We start from the raw sequence: 18,767 nt of genomic DNA, 5'->3' as shown, positions 1-18,767 counted from the left end.
TATCATTCAAAACAACGTGCAGGCGAGCGGGTTGAAGAAGCTTCGGGGGCCCCAGCCCTGAATGTTGTCTCAAAAAAACCCCCAAATCTTTTAAAATAGCTTAATAAACTTGTGTCATTTCGCCCTCAGTCCCTCAAATGAATGAAGTGATAGTTATATTACTGGTGAAATATCGCTATCTATGTCCGCCCTAACATTGTCATGACGGGCTCATATATTCTATGCTACTAGTACTACTATTTGATGATATTCTGAAATGATTTTTAGGCATTCTGTTATGAAATAACTTGTAAAATAGTTACAGACTTTCTTTGACCCACGCTGACCCACCATATCATTTCAGCGGTGGCCATCGTTATTTTACAGTAAAACTTTAGACAAAACCAGTATGTGGAAGTTAACATTGTATCATTTTTGGTTTATTGAGGAAAAAGGAAACACGGCTGGTGCAATTCATTGCTGATCTTACTGACTGAACTCTGCCATCAGTGGTGCAATTTCAATAAGATTATGTTTTCACTTGATCGTCCAAGACTGTCATTTTTTTAAATTGTCTCTAGAAAGCAGTGCGTCAGGGTTGTTGTCACACTGAGGGCCATCCATGGATATACACCGATACATAAACCTGGTCTGTTACTTGCTTAAAGTTATTTCAAATAATCATCTGAATTACAATATTCACAAAATGCTTCGGCAGGAAGCCAACAAATCCAAGTCTTCACTGTCTCATGCTGAAGCAGCGATTACATCAGTCTACAAAAACAAAAACCTGACAGTGTGACGATGTCTGTTGAATAAAAACAACACAAAGAAGAGGAAAGAACGGAGATACTGGCATCTTGAGCGTGGACATTAAATTACGGAGTTGAAAAAGGTTTTCCGTATAGCAGCATTCTACAACATTCAAACTTCAACAAAATCCTTAACACGAACACAAAGCGAGAAATCAACGACTAAATAACACCGACGTAATGTTAGTCTTTTCATACTTGCGTTGCACAACAGTTCACAGACACGAGCAGAAGGCCTGCTTGCAGCAGGTCTGTTCGGCGTACCCCGACGCTCCTTTGCCTTTTTGCAAACAGCGTCTACAGTAGATTCAGAATGTGTTCCAAGAAAAGCCTTCCAGTTACAATGGTGTTCGACATTTCATCGGCCTTATTCCTGAGTAACTAAGCTTTTACACGATATGAAAGCCATTTTAGTAGACATTAGGCTAAAGGGCTGATGCACTCCATGAGCTTAATCGTCTGTTCACTCAGAATCACTGCATCGGTCTGACCGATCACTGTCAACGATCACACACATTTCGTGAAGTTGGACATTGTGACCCTTGTAAAGAAGAACATCATTAAGATGGCGGCCAATTTGAAAGGATTCCTGAAAAGCTGACATTTTGGTGATGTCTCTTTTAATTTGGCAGCGAAAATGTGAATAGAAAAGCTCTGCTAACACGATGACGTCGATGTTTGCTTGATGGTTTCTGCTTTTCAATCGATTCCACCTCGATGGATCAAAAGAAGATGCTAATTGCTAAATGGTAACGGTGAACTGGTTGTGGGGGGGGCGTGGCTTATACGCCGCGTCTCCTCTAAAACAGACGCCACATCTGTTCCTTCCTGGCACTATAATGCTCTAAAATGAGTCAGTAATCAGTGATGAGAATTTAGCCTGAGATTTCAGCTTATAAACATGAGCTAGAGTTCATTAGTCTTTTGTGTTTCAGCCTTCATTTGTTTTGCTTATTACAGTGTTTATTTTTGTCTTTCTGTTTATGAGTCTGTTTTATGGGCCTTGACCTCCTCCTCGGGCACGGCCTGCCTAGTAGCCGCATTCAGCAGCCTCATATCTTCCCGCAGAGTCACTGCTATGGAGTACGGGTGCGGTTTCAGAGTCAGGCCGTAGTTGAAGTCCATTTTGACGGGCCGGGCCGGGTCCACGGCGATGTGGCACTGGTGGGCGATCAGCGACGTGAAGAGGAACAGCTGCAGCTTGGACAGCTCCTCGCCGATGCACCGCCGCTTGCCCAGGGAGAAGATGAGCACGCCGCCGGCCAGGTCCTTGTTCAGCGCTCCGTCAGGGCTCAGGAAGCGCTGGGGGTCAAAGGTCTCCGGATGGTCCCACCGGGCCGGGTCGTGGTTGATGGACCACTGGTTGACGAAGACGACCGTGTTCTTCGGGACGGCGTAACCCATGATGGAGGTGTCCGCGGTGGTGGAGTGGGGGATGGTGAGCGGCACGAAGCTGGTGTAGCGCATCACCTCGTAGATGAAGGCCGTGACGTACGGCAGCCGCAACTGGTCCTCGCTGGAAGGCAGCCGGCTGCGGTCCACCACCTTGTCCACCTCCCGCTGGAGACGCACCTGCATCTCAGGGAACCTGCGTTCACAGGTGGAGAGCTACGTTTAATGGCGACACCCTCGCTGTTGGAGGTTACCCTCATTTCTGTTTCACTTTACATCATGACCTGATAAGTGAAAGTGTAGAAAGCTGCCTGACATTCAGTCACACAGTCATGTGACGCACACACACAGCGATCAACAACCAAAAATAACAGCTCAAGACTACATCAAGGCATCATAATGTGATCGAACAATCACATGAGATTAGAAAAAATATCTTGTGTAAAAAATTTTTTGATTAAGATCTCGCTGCTGGCACGGTAAAATGCTGACTGGGCACTTTCACTGGTGTACAGTTTCAGCTGCTGATGTCACGCTGCCGATACCTGTGCCTCCCCCCCTGGCTGTTACATAACACACATACTACTGAACTTCCTCAAGTCTGTGCAGCCTCAGCAGCGGTATGATTTATTATCATCTGATGTTGCCTGCTTGTGTCTAAAAAGCTCTGTAAAAACGAGCGATAAAATGTGACTTACTTGACAAGTAAGAGGATGATCCACTGCAGTGCGGTCGACAGGGTGTCCTGACTCGCTCCAAATACGTCTCCCACCGTGGGGGCCACGTAGTCCTTCCTTGGCGCGAGCCCCGATTTATCCCTCAGCTGGTCCATCGCCACTATGAAGGCGTCTGTCATGTCTCTGATGACACTCGACTGGAAGTTCTTCCTGTGCTCCATGACTTTGTCTCTAATGAACGTGTTGAACTCCAGGTTGAGCGACTTAAAGTCGTCAAATACGGTTTTGATGGGGTTGGGGAAGTACTGGAGCCAGGGCATCACGTCCACTATGCTCCCCGCACCCACCGTTTTGGTGAACTGGTCGTTCCTGCCCACCACCTGCAGGAACTCCTCGTCCTCGTTGGAGTACCTTTTCCCGAAGCACACCGCGCTCATGATGTTGGCCGTGGACACCACGAGGTTCGTCATGGGCTGGAAGTACTGGTGCGCCTTGGTTTTCTCCACAAACAGCTGCAGCAGCTCCCTGACCTCGCAGAGGACGTGGTGCTCAAACGCCTTCTTGGTATGCGGGTTCCTGGTGGAAAACATGCGGACGGTGGACTGGGCCACCCGGCGGTGCATCTTCCACCAGTCCGTGTTGGTGCCGAACGCGAGGCTGTCCCCGCCGCCGATGTACTGGAAGGAGGTGAAGTCCGGTCTGCCGGCGAACTCGGCTCCCTGCTTGACCAGCGCCTGTTTGATGGAGTCCCCGTTCAGCACCACCACGGTCCGAGTGCCCAGTTTGATTTGGAAGACGTTGCCGTATTTCTTCGCCATGCGCGCAAAATACAGGTGCGGCACATTGCCAAGTTGCAGTGCGTTGCCGACGAACGGCCAGGCGAGCGGACCGGGCGGGCCGAGGTTCGAGCGCTGCCGCTGCAGCCAGCGCAACAGGTGGAGGGAGAACAGCAGAGTCACGCATGCCAGTAACAGAGCTCTTGCATTTGCCGGGTTAATTCCCTCCAATGTATCATACATGATGGGGATCCTGCAGGAGGATACGACAGCAATATTAAACGCGCATAGTATTTAAGTTATTAATATATGTCGGTAGGCTGTGAAGAAGAAAAAATAATTCAGTTGAATCAAAAGGTGATTCAATACTTGCTTATGTCCTTTGTGCATCGAAGAAATAGCAGCCTTTACAAGGTATCCAACATATGTAGACTACTGCTGTTTCTGTTTCGGATCCAACTTCAATGTGTTTATCCATGAACCGAATGGAAGGTCTACATTTTTAACCTTAAAAAGATGAGGTGTTTTAGTCTTAAAATATGTTTCCTTTACTCAACAGATCTAGAAAACCAGCTTGATACAAATAGTCAAGTGCAGCCTGGTGCGTAATGCAGTGTGCGTGCGCGCACCCCCTGCTCCCAGTCCGCTGCCTGGCAATGCTTTGAAGCCCACAACAAGTGAAGTTATTTATCCCCCAAAAAAACAGCGCAGCATCACGTCGCACCGTCAGCGTCTGGTTGTGTCCTGGCTTTGTTACAGTGGGCAGGTTTGTTGCAAAGGGTGTCAACCCTCCCACCATCATCTCCTCCTCCTCCACCCACCTCTCTACCCACCTCTCCCTCCTTCCCTTAGTGTATTACCACACGCAACAGACGTTATTGTCCGACGTGTAAACGGGAGCATTTGAAGTTGAGAAAAATAAGTGAACTGAAGTGGTTGAATATTCGTTTCATGAGACAAAACAATCGGACTTTCTAACTGCAGTTATACTGGTAGAATTCAACTTTTTAAAATGGTATATGTTAATATTAATAAACGCTTTAATACAAACAACGTGTTGTTGTTGTTGTTATTATTATTCATCAAGATGATTTATTATTATTAGGTATTGGACGGGTTTATTATTGATGGCGCTGATATGTATCGGTATGTGTGCATCTTGTTTGTCTTAACAATTTTAAAACAGACATAATAATAATAATCGTTTTTAGGCTATTATTCGTAATGTTATTAATATTCATATAATTTATATGCGCCATATCAACATGCAGATGTCAGCAGTGCTAGAAAGCCAGGCTTGAAGTCGAAGCGCTTAACAACGCGCGTCTCTGCCTGAGGGAAGGTGACACCCGACAAGTCAACGGAGTTCAAGATATCCAAGATAAATGATCACCTCCGATCCAATGTAAACATCCATTTATAGCGGCTGCTTTGACGTACGTTTGACGACGCAATTATTATTATTTTAAATGTCGCAATGTAACCTCATCAGATTTTTAAAAGTAAAAAAATCATAATACAGTTTTTATTTTCTTATTTTTTGTACAGGCTTAAATATAGTAGGCTATATGCTTATATTTAGTTTGACTGTATATATATATATTTAAAAAACACAGAAAGGTCTCTACACGTCTTCTCCTCAGAGAGCATGTATTTGCTGGAATACGAGCCTAATCACACACTCGCAGTGTGCTGTCTTTCCCCTGATGACAGTCTGGAGTTGCTTCAAATGAAATTATAATTGTGGGTGCGCTTTCCGATCAAGCCACCAGGAGGAGACGAGCCCCGTGTTGTAACTCATTAATTAATTCCCCCAATTAACAAGCATACTGATCGTCAGACCTGTTCCTGCAGATCAGTCATTATTCCATTACATACATTATTATTTGTATATTTAATTGTCTTCTTCTTCTTATTTCTTCTTCTTGTTATTATTAATATTGTTATTATTGCTATTATTATTATTATTATAGAAATAATTATAATCCGTCGTATCAATAGTTATCCAGTGTGCCCCCGGTCAAGGCTGGATGATAATAATGATTGTTACTCTCTCGGCTATCGGGGTTCAGACCTGCCTCCTCATTTTAGCAAACATACACCTGTTTATTTGCTTTTCTGTCCGTTTGGATGCGTTTTCGGGTCATTGTGCAGGTGATATTTGGGTCTCTGTCCTCTGCTCGTTGCCTCCCTGCTCAGGCAGGGAGTGCCTCTGGTGTGGTTCGGATGCGATTCGGGGATTCTGCTTCAGCACCGCGGACAGCGGCTCAAATGAACCCGGTGATGTCCTTCTCATCTTCAAGTTTGAACACGATCGACACAGTTGATGCTCATAATTGTGTGTTTTGGTTCAAAATAAATAAATTTAAAAAAAAATCATCTCTGAGTACCAGCATGATGAACATGAACACAACGATCTTATTGTACAAAATATAATTGATTGACTTCTATAATGTCCTAACCTATAGAAATAATGCGTGCTACGTTTTGGCACGGTAATACATTCAAACAACGTATTATTTTCCATATTACACTGCTACAATTTATGCAATTTTATATATGTACCTCATTTAATCATAATAATATACATTGCTGCTTCTACAAAATGCCAACGGTCGCATTTGGCCTTGGCATTGACATTCGAAGATTCTAACTAATTTGCATTTTAATTTAAATATAACCATATTATGCATACATTATTAATTACAGAATTAAAGATGAATTTCTACCCTGTTTTAAATTGTAAATCAGATTCAGGTCAAATGAATGTAAAGACACTTACTGAGTCTTGACTCCATTTGTCCTCCCCTCAATGTGTTCTCGCTTTAGTCATCACTGGATCCAGGAGGGTGGAGAAAAACTAGAGAATAAAAACTACTCCCAGCCTCCTTTACTGGCTGACTCCAGTTATTAGACCAAACCCCAGCAGGTCCCTCTGCCTTTTTAATCCACTTTGTTTATTTTATTTATTTTTTTAATCTGTAATTACTGAAACTATGAACCTGAACATGCATGCTGTAAAGCAGGGCATGCTTTAGGGCGGGGCTACATTGTGATTGACAGGTGACTATTGCTGTGGTCTGGGAGTTGTCCTTGTTTTCTTCTTACAATTTCAACTCTTTCACAGTGTGTTTTCAGTTCATGAAAGTTAATTGTATCATTTCTGGTCACCTAAAAGTGTTCAGCATTCGGTTGTAACTTCTGGTTTCAAAAACCAAGATGGCGATGGCCAAAATGCTGAACACAAGGCTTCAAAACTGCTTCTCATACATCGTATGTATACACAACGAGGCTGTAAGGCGGATTAGTCGTCATGATGCTGTTTTATAGTCTCATTTAGCCACTTGTTAGCAACCGGCTCTTTAAATACACTTAAAAGCTTCAAAATTCTTACTGCCGTATTTCAAATTTTTGAACAAATGCTAAAATCTCTTCAGCTTGTGTTAACCACAGACCTTATTTCAGGCATCGGACCAAAAAGCCATCCAAAAAACGAGATAACCGGAAGTGCAAAAATGCTTTCAAAGTTCAAAGTTTCAAAGTTTGCTTTATTGTCAATTCCACAATGTACTGAACATACAGGGGAATTGAAAATACGTTTCTCTCTAGTCCACATAAACATATAAAGTGAATACAGTGCAATAGATTAAAAAACATTAAAAAACATTTAGACAATAAATATGTATAATAATAGAAAAAAACACAAAAGCTATCAATCTGTATTTAGCAGCAGTTGGACATGGGGAGTCTTAAAAGAGAGGAGGGAGAGATTCCAGAGAGTTCAGCTTCCTAACAGCCTGGTGGACGAAGCTGTTTGAGAGTCTGGTGGTGCGAGCACGGAGGCTCCGGTATCTTCTCCCAGAGGGCAGGAGGCTGAAGAGACTGTGTGAGGGGTGGCTGGAGTCACACACAATCATGGTCACTTTGCGGATGAGGCGAGTGTCGTATATGTCCTGCAGGGAGGGGAGTGAGGCACCAATGATCCTTCCAGCTGTGTTCACTATGCGCTGCAGGGCTTTCCTGTTGTGGTCAGTGCAGCTTCCGCCCCACAGTGATGCAGTTGGTCAGGATGCTCTCAATGGTGCCTCTGTAAAAGGTGCATATGATGGGTGGTGGTGTTCTTGCCTTCTTCAGTTTGCGGAGAAAGTAGAGGCGCCTCTGGGCTTTCTTTGCCAGTGATGTTGTGTTTGCTGTCCACGAGAGGTCCTCACTGATGTCCACCCCCAGGACATGCTGCTGCTCACTCTCTCTATGTCAGCACCATTGATGGTCAGTGGTGGGTGTTGAGTGTGGCCTCTCTGGAAGTCAACAATAATCTCCTTGGTCTTGCTGTTATTCAGAAGGAGGTTGTTGTCTCTGCACCACGTGGTCAGAAGGCTGACCTCCTTCCTATAGTGGGTCTCATCGTTGTTGGTGATGAGACCAACCAGAGTTGTGTCGTCTGCAAACTTGACCATGTGGTTGGTGCTGTAGGTTGTAGTGCAGTCGTGTGTCAGCAAGGTGATGAGCAGTGGACTGAGCACACAGCCTTGAGGGGCCCCTGTGCTCAGTGTGATGCTGCTCGAGGTGTTGTTGCCGACACGTACTGCTTGTGGCCTCTCGCTGAGGAAGTCCAGCAGCCAGTTACACAGCGAGGTGTTGAGCCCCAGCTGGTCAAGTTTGAAGATGAGTTTTTGTGGGATTATGGTGTTGAATGCTGAACTAAAGTCTATGAACAGCATTCTCACATATGAGTCTTTTGAGCAGATGGGTGAGGGCTGGGTGGAGAGCAGAGCAGATTGCATCCTCTGTGGACCGCTTGGCACGGTATGCAAACTGGAAAGGGTCCAGGGTGGGGGGGAAGAATGGATTTGATGTGTGACATGACTAGCCGTTCAAAGCACTTCATGATTATGGGGGTCAGTGCCACCGGACGGTAGTCATTATAGCAGGACGGAGTGGGTTTCTTTGGCACAGGTATGATGATGGTGGCCTTGAAGCATGATGCTTAAATGCTTTTAAGACTGGCACGACCCTGAATATGATTAGCGGTTATGGATAATAAATGGACAGATGACTCATTCCTTGCTCTATAGCCCTCATCACACAGAGTTATGTCCAATGAAATTCAGATATTCTTTTTCTTCACTTTTTTGGTCTTTTTTTCCCGCTATTTGTGAGCTGTATAGAAAGAGATGACCACATCTGCAGTGCACCAGGATTTCATTTGAAATTCCTTTTTGTTAGAATGCAAATATTAATGACTTCTGACATTTGTTTGTGTTTGGATGCTGAGCATTGTAATCCCCTCAGAGGTGCAGTGATGTGACTTCAGCTGCAAAACAACCGGGCCCCCAACGCTCCTCACTGCTAGCAAGTTCAGTTTCGACACCAGTTTTCGCTTTCTGCGTGACTGACAGCTCAAACGCTCATCGCGTGTGAGAGAGCCTGGAAGTCAGGGAGGAGCTCAGGAAGGTGTGTGCAGGTGATGATTTGCTCCGACACTGAAGGAACAGTTACATTGTAAAGTTCCAGCCTGGCAGCGATCACGTCTGATTCCAACAGCATTTCTCACATTCAGTGCATAGTTTGGCACAGAGGAAATCAGAGTGAGCCATATCAGGAAGTTGCGTCATCTTGCAAACAGGAATGATAAATGAAACGAGCCATTACTTTGATTTATGACTGTAATTAGTGGAAGCATACACAGGACCTCAGAAGAGCTGCACGCCTTTTACAGCACTCATGGAGCTTATCTTATTCTCAGAATCAATGCTGTGCACTTCTGGGCAAAACAGAGGATCAGAGGGGACAGTCCAAGGCTATTCTTAAGGTGCCGAGCAGTCACGCACATGTGCTTCATCATAGGGGTGACAACTGAAGGGAAAGCCACTGACAACTTGACTAAATACAGGTGTACCACCGTGTGCTTGTCAGGGTTAGGCACAGAATAGAGCTGCTAACCCACTTCCATTTGGTTACGCTTTCTAGGCAGATGCTGACGTACCAGAGTGGTTCTTTCAAATATGCATGCATCTCAACAATGTGGTCATATTTATATGCCATCATAAGTTAAGGCATTGATAAGGCATTAGGAGAAGTTTAGGATTCGACAAATACTACTGATATAAAAAGGTAATTTGGAGACAAACATTGAAAAATACAAATATGTCACTTAATTTAAATGAAATAAACCGTTTAATTTAACACAGAAAATGAGCCTAACTCACGGGTAATGACGCGAGGAGAGCTATCAGCTAATAACGTTTGTCAGTCAACACCTTATTTTGAGTTTTCAGAGCGATAAGAGTGACAGACTATGTGCATAAAACGACAGGTGCATTGGTCAAAACAAATTCAAAATGATTTAAAGCTTCACAATAATTTTACATGAACAAATATTAACCTCATTCAAATTGTCTTTCCATCTTTTATCTGTTTGTTTTGGTTTTACAGACCGCTACGTCTCTGTATCTATATATAACTGTTTTTATAAAAAAAAGAAAAAAAAGAAATAGGATCGTATAACTATTTTAGCTCTATAAAAAGATACATAATATGTCGGTAACAGAACAAGATTTTGCCATCGGACGCCTCCTGGTTTTCCGTTTGTAATCTGAGTAGTATTGATATTAGTATCACGTATGAGCGGGCTTTGGTTGCATGCAGGTAAACAGTCTTTTTTTAAATGTATTCATTTGTATTTATATGCATTATTAGCCGGAGACGCTGTGTCTCAATTTCAACTCCATTCCACAGCTCAATTTTCTTATCGGACTATAAAAAATGAGCGGCGCACGGAAGAGAAGGTCATGGCCCAGATATTTGCCGGAACCCCCAAAATGTTGGCCGTTTCCCCAGAGGCTGAATCGCCGTCACACTGATAGCCGGTTGGCTCCAAGGTTGTACGCTACCTAGCACAAACCGCCAGGAAGACAACGTTGGCGAGTAGCTGCTGAACATAATGAAACATTTGAGATGGTGAAGACCAAACCAGAGCTAAAGGGAGAGTGAAAATTGGACTTACATTTGTTGGATGGCCAGAAAAACGACTCGGAAAGTATGCTTATGTTGCTCTGTAACTGCTGGATGTGTAAGAATTTCTTTTCATATTAGCCACAAAGACTTTATACGGTGACAATATGTCAATGTTGTTGTTCGGCTCCCCCCAAGTGGCTAAAAAAAAATCAATAATTCTGCAAGAACACAAACGTTGCCTGAAATAGCATATGTTAGCATACCTTGCTAACTAGAACATTCCACCATCCTAGACAGCTAACAGCACAAGTTCTTCTTTGTTCTGCTGCCCGCAAGTAGCCAAAAAAAGAGACAAAAAGAGACTCAGGATCAGGGGTGTGAAATGAACGCTATATGTACATAATGAGTTGATAAATGGTGCTGCTCGGCAGCCACTGTAGCAGTCTGTGCTTCAAGGATAAAGTCCTTTATCACGAGGTGTTTACATTCATTTTGTCTCCAGTTTGTCTTGTTCTACCATCTGTAACGTTTAACAGACAGGAACTGTACAAATAGACAAGTGCACACACACACACACACATGGAGAAACACAGAGAGACACGCACAGACACACACATCAGGATTGTGCGTTTGGCCCCGTCTTGTTAATTGCTTTCTGTTAGAGATGAATCAACCTGCCGCCGTGTGATGGGTCTGACTACCACCAAAACGAACTGTCATCTGGCTTGGCGGTGAATCAGGGAGAGTTGAGCGCTGGGGCAAACCATTTTACTTTGGTCCGACCGCGGGCGCCTCATTACGACTGAATGACCCCAGTGACTCCAAATGTCAAACTGTCCCATAACAACTCCCCCAGACCCTCGCCGCAATATTTCCCAGAAGTCCACAAATCCTGTGTTTTTCTTTTCTTTACAGACGCTGAAAAAAACAACAACAGCCCTCCATTTAAGTTCATGAGAATGATGTTAATGAGTGTTTCGAGGATCCTAATGGCCTTGCACATTGAGCTACTTTTATCTGTACGGTCTTTTTTTTTTTTTTTGTCCAGCCAAGTGCTACGGAGGCCCTTGCCAAAGCGTAGTCAGCAGCCCGTGAAGGCGTCTCCCCTCCATTCTCACACTAAAATGGCATTTTGCCCCTGAATTCTGAATCGGCGTGCATGTCGAATTTTTGTTTTGTCTTTCTGGAGGAAAAACTATTTCAGGGGTCTGTAGAGTCCAGTTGAACTGTTTGCACTTCTTTGGAAAGAATGGGAGGCTTATTACGTGTTCAGCCACATGGCTGCGCTTTTCAAATCCACGCCAACTAAAACAAGCCTTGCCTGCTTCTTCCCTTGTGACTGTTGTCATCGGTCTTTGTTTTTATTGGCCTAATTGCAGAGACTGACAGGAAGCCCATGGAAAATAACCAGTGAATAGAATGTGAAGAGCTTTTGATGAAGGCGGACGTGTTTTGTTTTTGAGGATTGCTGTGTTAAAGGAATGAACCGAGGATTATATGGAAATGAACGTCGACGACAAGTGTGATCGGGAACTCACATTTAAAAATTGGTGAAGCCCTTTGTGAGTTTAGTCCCAAACTGCAGATCTTGCAAAAGCTGCAGCGGTTATGCTTATGAATGGAGCTTTTGAACCGAGCTGCGTTCACATCTGATGTTAGTGCACACTTTGCATCTGAAAATGCACCTCACATACAGACAAACAGAGCAGCCCGTTGCTTCTCCTTCCCCTGCCTGATGAGCCCTAATCTGATTTGGTCTCTGCATGAGGACAGTGTTGCTATTCTAACCCAAACCAGGTCTGTCATTAAAAGTCACTGAAGCTTAGTTGTCTCCCCCCTTGTGTTTATCTCTCTCCCCCTGTGAGAGGTCAAAGGTGAAGCAGCGCTCATAGGGAGGCGAGGCCTCTCCTCTGCGACCCCCTCCCAGGGCCTGTCTTCCGTGTTTTTACAAGAAATGAATGATGACGGACAGCCATGCGCGATGGACCGCGGCCCGCAGAGGGGGGAGTCACGCGAGGTGCTGCGTCGCGTCCCAGGCAGAGCTCCCATCCACCGCATGAAGAGAAGCAGCAACGTAGGAAGACATAGAAAGCATGGGAGGCATGATGAGACGTAACTAGCCCAGCAGAGAGCTCAGGGGCAACATGAGCTCAGGAAGGAGAACTCCTCCGATTATACAACCTGTCTATCTTGCAACAGGCAGTAAAAACAAAGGCTTACTCTGAAGTTAAAAACTCTGGCATAACACCAACTTTTGAAAAAATTATGAAAAACTGCTGTAAAGAGCTACTTCAGCGATATATTACTTCCATAAAATTAGGGAGCTCAAAAGAGACAAAACTAAAAAAAATAATAATGGTCATAATCAAAGCAGCAGGCTGAGATATCCATACTTTTAGTTCCTAGTATGGGTCAAGCTCCAAAAACACTGCATCCTACATTTCCCATAATGCAACAAAATAGCATCTCTTCGTTATACCTTCCGTGCCTCATAAATGCTCTTCTTTCCTTCAAAGTCCACGCCCGCCTGTTTGTAGGACAGGCTTTCTGGCCAAATCAAAGATAACCCTGATGACATTAAACTGTGACTTATTTTGCCAGTCATGTGAAAACGGTAGAAGACCTGCAAGTCGACCCACTTATCAGACAAAACATAAAACAAAGGGTGGATAAAATGCCCAGCCACAACTGTGGGATGATCTGATTCCAGCGCCCAAGAAAGTGAATGTTGCAGGCTGCACGTTTGTTTTCACGGAGATGAGTGTACTTTTTAGTTTTTGTTACTCTTTCATGTTTTGTCTGATAAGAGGGTCGACTCGCAGGTCTCCTACCGTATCGTGTTCTGAGCTGTTTCTTCAGATGTCCGTCTTGCCTCCAGAGGTTCATGGGATCTTCAGCTGTTCTTCTGACTGCATGCTTACACTCACCGTGGCTTCTTTCTGCCGGTTCTTCTTCTACCAGACAACCTGGATATAAGCATCGGGGGGGAACAGGCACAGTGAATCGACTTCACCCTGGCTGTTTTGGATTAACGCACCTCCACCGACAGTTATACTGGAACACTGAACAAATGTCTGTTGGAAGTAAGACAGAATTTGACAAAGACTGTGTTTGAAGATGTTTGCTTGATTGCGTTGGTTGAAACTTTACGGATCTTTATGATTGCTGTCATCATGTGTCATCAAGTAGATAATGTGCCTCTTTGGAAGGGTGTTGCATGAGCACATATTGTGACTGTAAAATGGGTGAGGAAGGTGATCAAAGAAACATTGATTGGCTTTTTTAAAGGACCTTTCCCATGTTTTTTGTGAGTTTTAGCTCCTTAAAAAGAAATGATATACTTTGCCTTTATCAGTATGACCGAGTACAGATAACGTAACATCTAGTAAATGAATGCAGACGTTCAATGTCAGTTTACTCAAGCAAGTTTTAAGGGATTTTCATGTTGTTTAGAAATGAAATGAAATCAATGGAAATGTTCATCCAACATTTGAACACACTGCCATTTAAAGCATGATGTGATTTACAGTCAACGGGGTAAAACATGCAAAACCTTCGTTACGGCCCTTTTACAAGTCATTATCCAGGTTTTATCACGGATGATTCTGTCATTTTTCAGCTACAAAATGAGGTTGTGTGCGGTTCATCGAGGGCATCGTATGGCAACGTGTCGCGCAGCAGGAAGAGATGCCTCCCTTACCGTCCCACATCAGCGTCTGCTCGGGCTCTGAACTCTACGTCCTCAGCGTATTGTTTCACGGGGGGATTGGTATTTCCTTCGGGCCGTGGTTGCTGCCGTTAAGGAATTCATAGTCCATCAGATAGAGTCATATGGAAGCAGAGGAGGTCAAATAAGGTTGTTGTTTCTTCCTGGCATCAGATAAATGCTGTGTAAACGCATTTTTGCCATTTTGTTTTTCTTTTTTTCTTGTTGATGGCTCAGAATGTCTGTGGGCAGAAGGAAGATAAGCGGGGACATGACTTACTAATTGTTCTCTCGTGCAAAAGCGTAATGAACTAAGTCCAAACATTTGGAGTTTGGAGATGGTAGTTTATTTGACAATATGCTATTTCTACACAATGTACACAATTGAGTAATAGGAATACGTCAGTGTTTTCCTTCATCATAATAAAGAAACAATTATCAACTCAAAATTGTACCACATATGTTTTACATGACCTAGAATTCTTTGAAGGTTGTTTTTAACATTCTGAACATTCAACTACAGCAAAAAGATTAGGAAAAGGTAAAAAGGAGATTAAACTCAGACCCCTCTCATCATCACGATAACTTTCTTTGACCCTTTTCCTTATTAGACCCATTCAATATCAAACCGAAATAGTTTAGATTTGAAACATGTGAGCTTTTCTTCTGGGCATCGTGCAGACATTACACAGCCTCTGTCATTTGAAAAAATGTATACAGTCTATTAGCCACATTGTTTTCATTGCATGTCCTCACACTGGAAAATATATATATATATATATATATATATTTATATAGATCATACTGATATCATGGACAGTGATGGTAAAAATAAGTCTCTTTGAAGACCATCTGTTAAAAGCACAAACATGCTCAACCAATTGTTTTGTTTTTTATTTCCATAGTTTCCAAGTTTGAATACCAGAAATCATGCCATAATATTTATAATTTGTTCTAAAAACATAATTATGAATGGCATATGAATCAAATAACTCAGTGAAGGCATCTTTTTCTTCAAGTTAAATGCGGTTCATCTCAACCTCCAGCTTTCATTCGAGCCGACGCTCGTAGGTTTTCATAATCGTACGTATTCTTTCATATGTTTTCGTCGATGTAAAATACAATATCGTAGGAAGACAAATCTGAATAATTGTAGAAATGAAAGTAATGAAGGAGAGAGATGGGTGGTCCTTTGTGCTGTAAGAAAAGGCCATGAAGAGCAATAAATACCATAACATGTTGCAATAACCTACCGTGGAAACAAGCTACTTCCTCTCCACCCACGGATCTGATTCTATTGAGAGAAGGAAGGGTGGAGGGATACAGAGAGAGCAACACAGCAACACATACCTTATCATCTGAGCTGAAAAACAACTGTGCACACACACACGCATGTTCTAATCTGTTTTTATTTACTTAATTAGATCAAATAAATCTACAAGGGGAACAGTTCATTCATAAACAGACAAGATATGCTTAGATTTAAATATTGGTGCAAAAATCAGCCCTTTAAATTCATCTTTACATAGCTTTAGAACATATTTGGTCAAACTGGAACGAGATTAATAAGTGTTGATGACAGTATTAAATCTCTTAATGTGCATTACCGTCACAGAGGTTAGAGGGCGTGAGCTGTACGTTTGTTAAAAAGTCCCGTGTGAAGCAACCTTGTCTCCAAAGTTATTCTTTTTATGACAGACGCCATGCAAACAGATGCATGTTTACTTTGGATGACACACGTTCTCTAATAAGCAGTGAAATATAATCGCTAGCAATACAATGAAAGGAACAGAACAAGGTGCAGCTTTTGAACTTGTGCTTGTCCAGCTGTCTTAAGATGCAGGTTGGGACTTCCGAGCACCAACTGTCACGGGAGAAGAACAATGGACAATCAATCTGAAGAGCGGCGCTGAACTGGCGCTGAACCGCCTCGCAAAGTCTCCCCACACTGTGAGGTGTCTCTCATTTGAATTGGAGAAAATAAATTTCATAATTCTAACATTAAAGCGGCACTTGTAAATATGTTTTTTTCTATTAACCATTGATCAAATGAGTACATGTAATGGGAAATGAGCTCGTGAGCTGGTGGAGACCAAAACAGAGCTCAAAGGAGTGAATGCTGATATTGCTTTGTGTCTGCTGGATATGTTAATAGGCAAGTGTTTGTATATAACAGCTTAACTATCAGATGGCAATCAATGTTGTGTTTGTTTTGTTGCCCCAAAGCGGCCAAAGAAATCGGTTAATACTGCTTTAACTGAATATTCCTTTGAATTAACTTCACAAGTACAGTCTCCCAACTGTATTGTTTCTGTGACTGTAACTGTTTCAGACAGAATCCATATGAATCCCTTCCTCTCCATTCGGTTGGATCGAGTCCTTCTCTCTTGTCCGGATCGACAGAGGGACCGCCAACTCTCACGGCCCTGATGCATCATTGTCCATTCTTCTCCCGCTGAGGCCTTCAAACACACACTCTTTTTGGAGTCATCTGCAGCCTTCCCATGATACATCACTGCATACCCACTGCCAGCGTTAACGGCAGGCACCCTTGGTTGCCAGGGCGCTAACAATGCCTGCAAAGCACTGCCAGGATGGCGTGGGTTTGTTTTGTTTCTCCGATTTAAGGTCGAGAGAAAAATAAGTGCCGTCATGGCTTTGGTACTCTGGCTGAGAGGTGAGAGGCTGGCCTGTCACTCTGGATTACGTGTGTCTCAGCACGGCTTTGATGTGCACTGACAGCCTCGGATACAAGCTGGAGGAACACACGCTTCCTCTCTGTGTTTGGATTGGCTCACATGGACGGGACACTTGTTCATGGCAACTTTTCCAGGAAGAAGAAAAAAGAAAATTAAAATGTAACTTCAGTCTATTGTCTGTGTGAGCTATCTGCATGTTTTAGCTTTAGAGAGGAAAAGATCAGCGTTAACTCACTTTAACATATTGCAGTTTGGTGTGTTATTCCCTCTGTGCAGGCAGTTTGCCCCGAAGCACATGATGCAGGTACATTCAGCTGGATTTATGAATGGCGTGCGAGAAAGGCTTTTATCATTCATAAACGTCTCTGTGTTCTGCCCTGTGTGTCTTTTTTTCTTCTTCTTGGCATGACATGTCATTTACATTCTTGTAATGCAAGTGTGTGTGTGTGTGTGTGTGTGTGTGTGTGAGTGTGTGTGTGTGTGTGTGTGTGAGTGTGCCAGACTGAATGGAACACACCGAACTGGATGGACAAGGTTGTAGTGGCAGAAGCACAACGCTCTGTAACCTTCAGACTCCCGCAGGCACGCATGTATGCACGCAAACATGTTTGGGGGGGTTGGAATTTTTCAAAGATCAAGGACTAAAATGCATTCATGTCGATTTCTTTTGACATTTTTTTTGTCAATACTATGAGCTGCCTTTTCCAACCGTGTGATTTATGAATAGCAGGACTTGGCCTTGGCTGCTCAGTAGACAGGAGCAGATGAGGTTGTTCAGTAAGATGAGCTGTCGACCAGTTATTGTCGCCGCGCAACCGTCACGTGCGGCGGCTCTGCCCTGACAGCTTTCTGTTGCACCGTCTTCTCACGAACAGATTGAGCGAGGGAGGGGAGGAATCGCAGCGCAGAGCAATATCTAATGAAGGATCTCTCAGAAGTTGCTATTAGAGTCTGTTGCATCAGATAAACGGTGAGAGCTTGCGCGGGTATCAAGATCGCGGTGAAAGCTCAGCAGGACGGAGCTGGATGGGTTTTCCTGGCATACTCGGGAGGGTGACAATACAACAGAAACTTGAGATGAATGCTTATGTCAAGGCAGCATCACATATCAAAGTCAACCGGGGCCTGCAGAGGAAAATGTGTTGAGCTCTGCGGAAAAGTGGCAACATTTGATTGTTGTTATTTGTTGAAAAGGACTCGCAGGACACTTGTTTATATCATGATAGTCAATACTGAGGATCTTATGAATCAGTCTAGACACACCTCATGCTACATGATGCAAATCCAACATTTTGAAACTTGGCTAAATTATCAACAGCTGTTTGTAAAGGCCCTCTATGCGCTGAAACGAGGAGTTTTCTTTTTAAATCACACCCCTAAAAACAAAGGCTTCATCCCAGCTGTCTGATTGACAGATGGAAGACAGCTGTCTCTCTCCCTCCTTTCCATTTCAGGTATTAAAGTGATATGCTTAAGGCAAATCTTGCCATGGCCTTAATGAGTCCAAATGTAGGAGTATCAGAATAGAGAGCAAAGATAGGACAACAATAGACTCGTCTTTGAAATCTTTGAAAAAGATTAATGTAAGACAAGGTTAAGCTGCACACTACACGATTTTAGCCCTGATTTGCAACCAGCCGACAGTTTTTGGAGATCTCCAACAAAAGCATCAGATCAGAGCCCCAACTGTACTCTCCCCCATCTTCCTTTCTTATCCATCCTTTAATATATTATATATATATATATTGCAAAAAAAATGTTGTTGTTTC

General features: G+C 43.4%; 1 protein-coding gene across 1 annotated transcript; it reads right to left on the bottom strand.

Annotated features, from left to right (window-relative positions):
- On the bottom strand, positions 1–4,187 carry cyp1b1 (cytochrome P450, family 1, subfamily B, polypeptide 1). Its single transcript, XM_079280818.1, has 2 exons — positions 2,882–4,187; positions 1–2,379 (listed from the first exon to the last, which is right to left on the bottom strand). The coding sequence occupies exons 1-2, from the start codon at positions 3,877–3,879 to the stop codon at positions 1,773–1,775; spliced, it is 1,605 nt and encodes a 534-aa protein (XP_079136944.1). The 5' UTR covers positions 3,880–4,187; the 3' UTR covers positions 1–1,772.
- Between the last annotated feature and the right edge of the window lie 14,580 nt (positions 4,188–18,767).

This window comes from Melanostigma gelatinosum (assembly GCF_949748355.1).
Source record: "Melanostigma gelatinosum genome assembly, chromosome: 12".
NCBI lineage: Eukaryota > Metazoa > Chordata > Actinopteri > Perciformes > Zoarcidae > Melanostigma > Melanostigma gelatinosum.
The sequence above is the reverse complement of the archived record's forward strand: the minus strand, read 5'-3'. Positions and strand labels throughout refer to the sequence as shown.

What these genes read in the sequence shown, in the direction of transcription:
- cyp1b1 (XM_079280818.1), bottom strand. Translation starts at nt 3,879, where the DNA reads ATGTATGATACATTGGAGGGAATTAACCCGGCAAATGCAAGAGCTCTG. An exon ending in ATCATCCTCTTACTTGTCAA is followed by an intron (nt 2,380 to 2,881) that starts GTAAGTCACATT and finishes CTGTGAACGCAG; the next exon opens with GTTCCCTGAGATGCAGGTGC.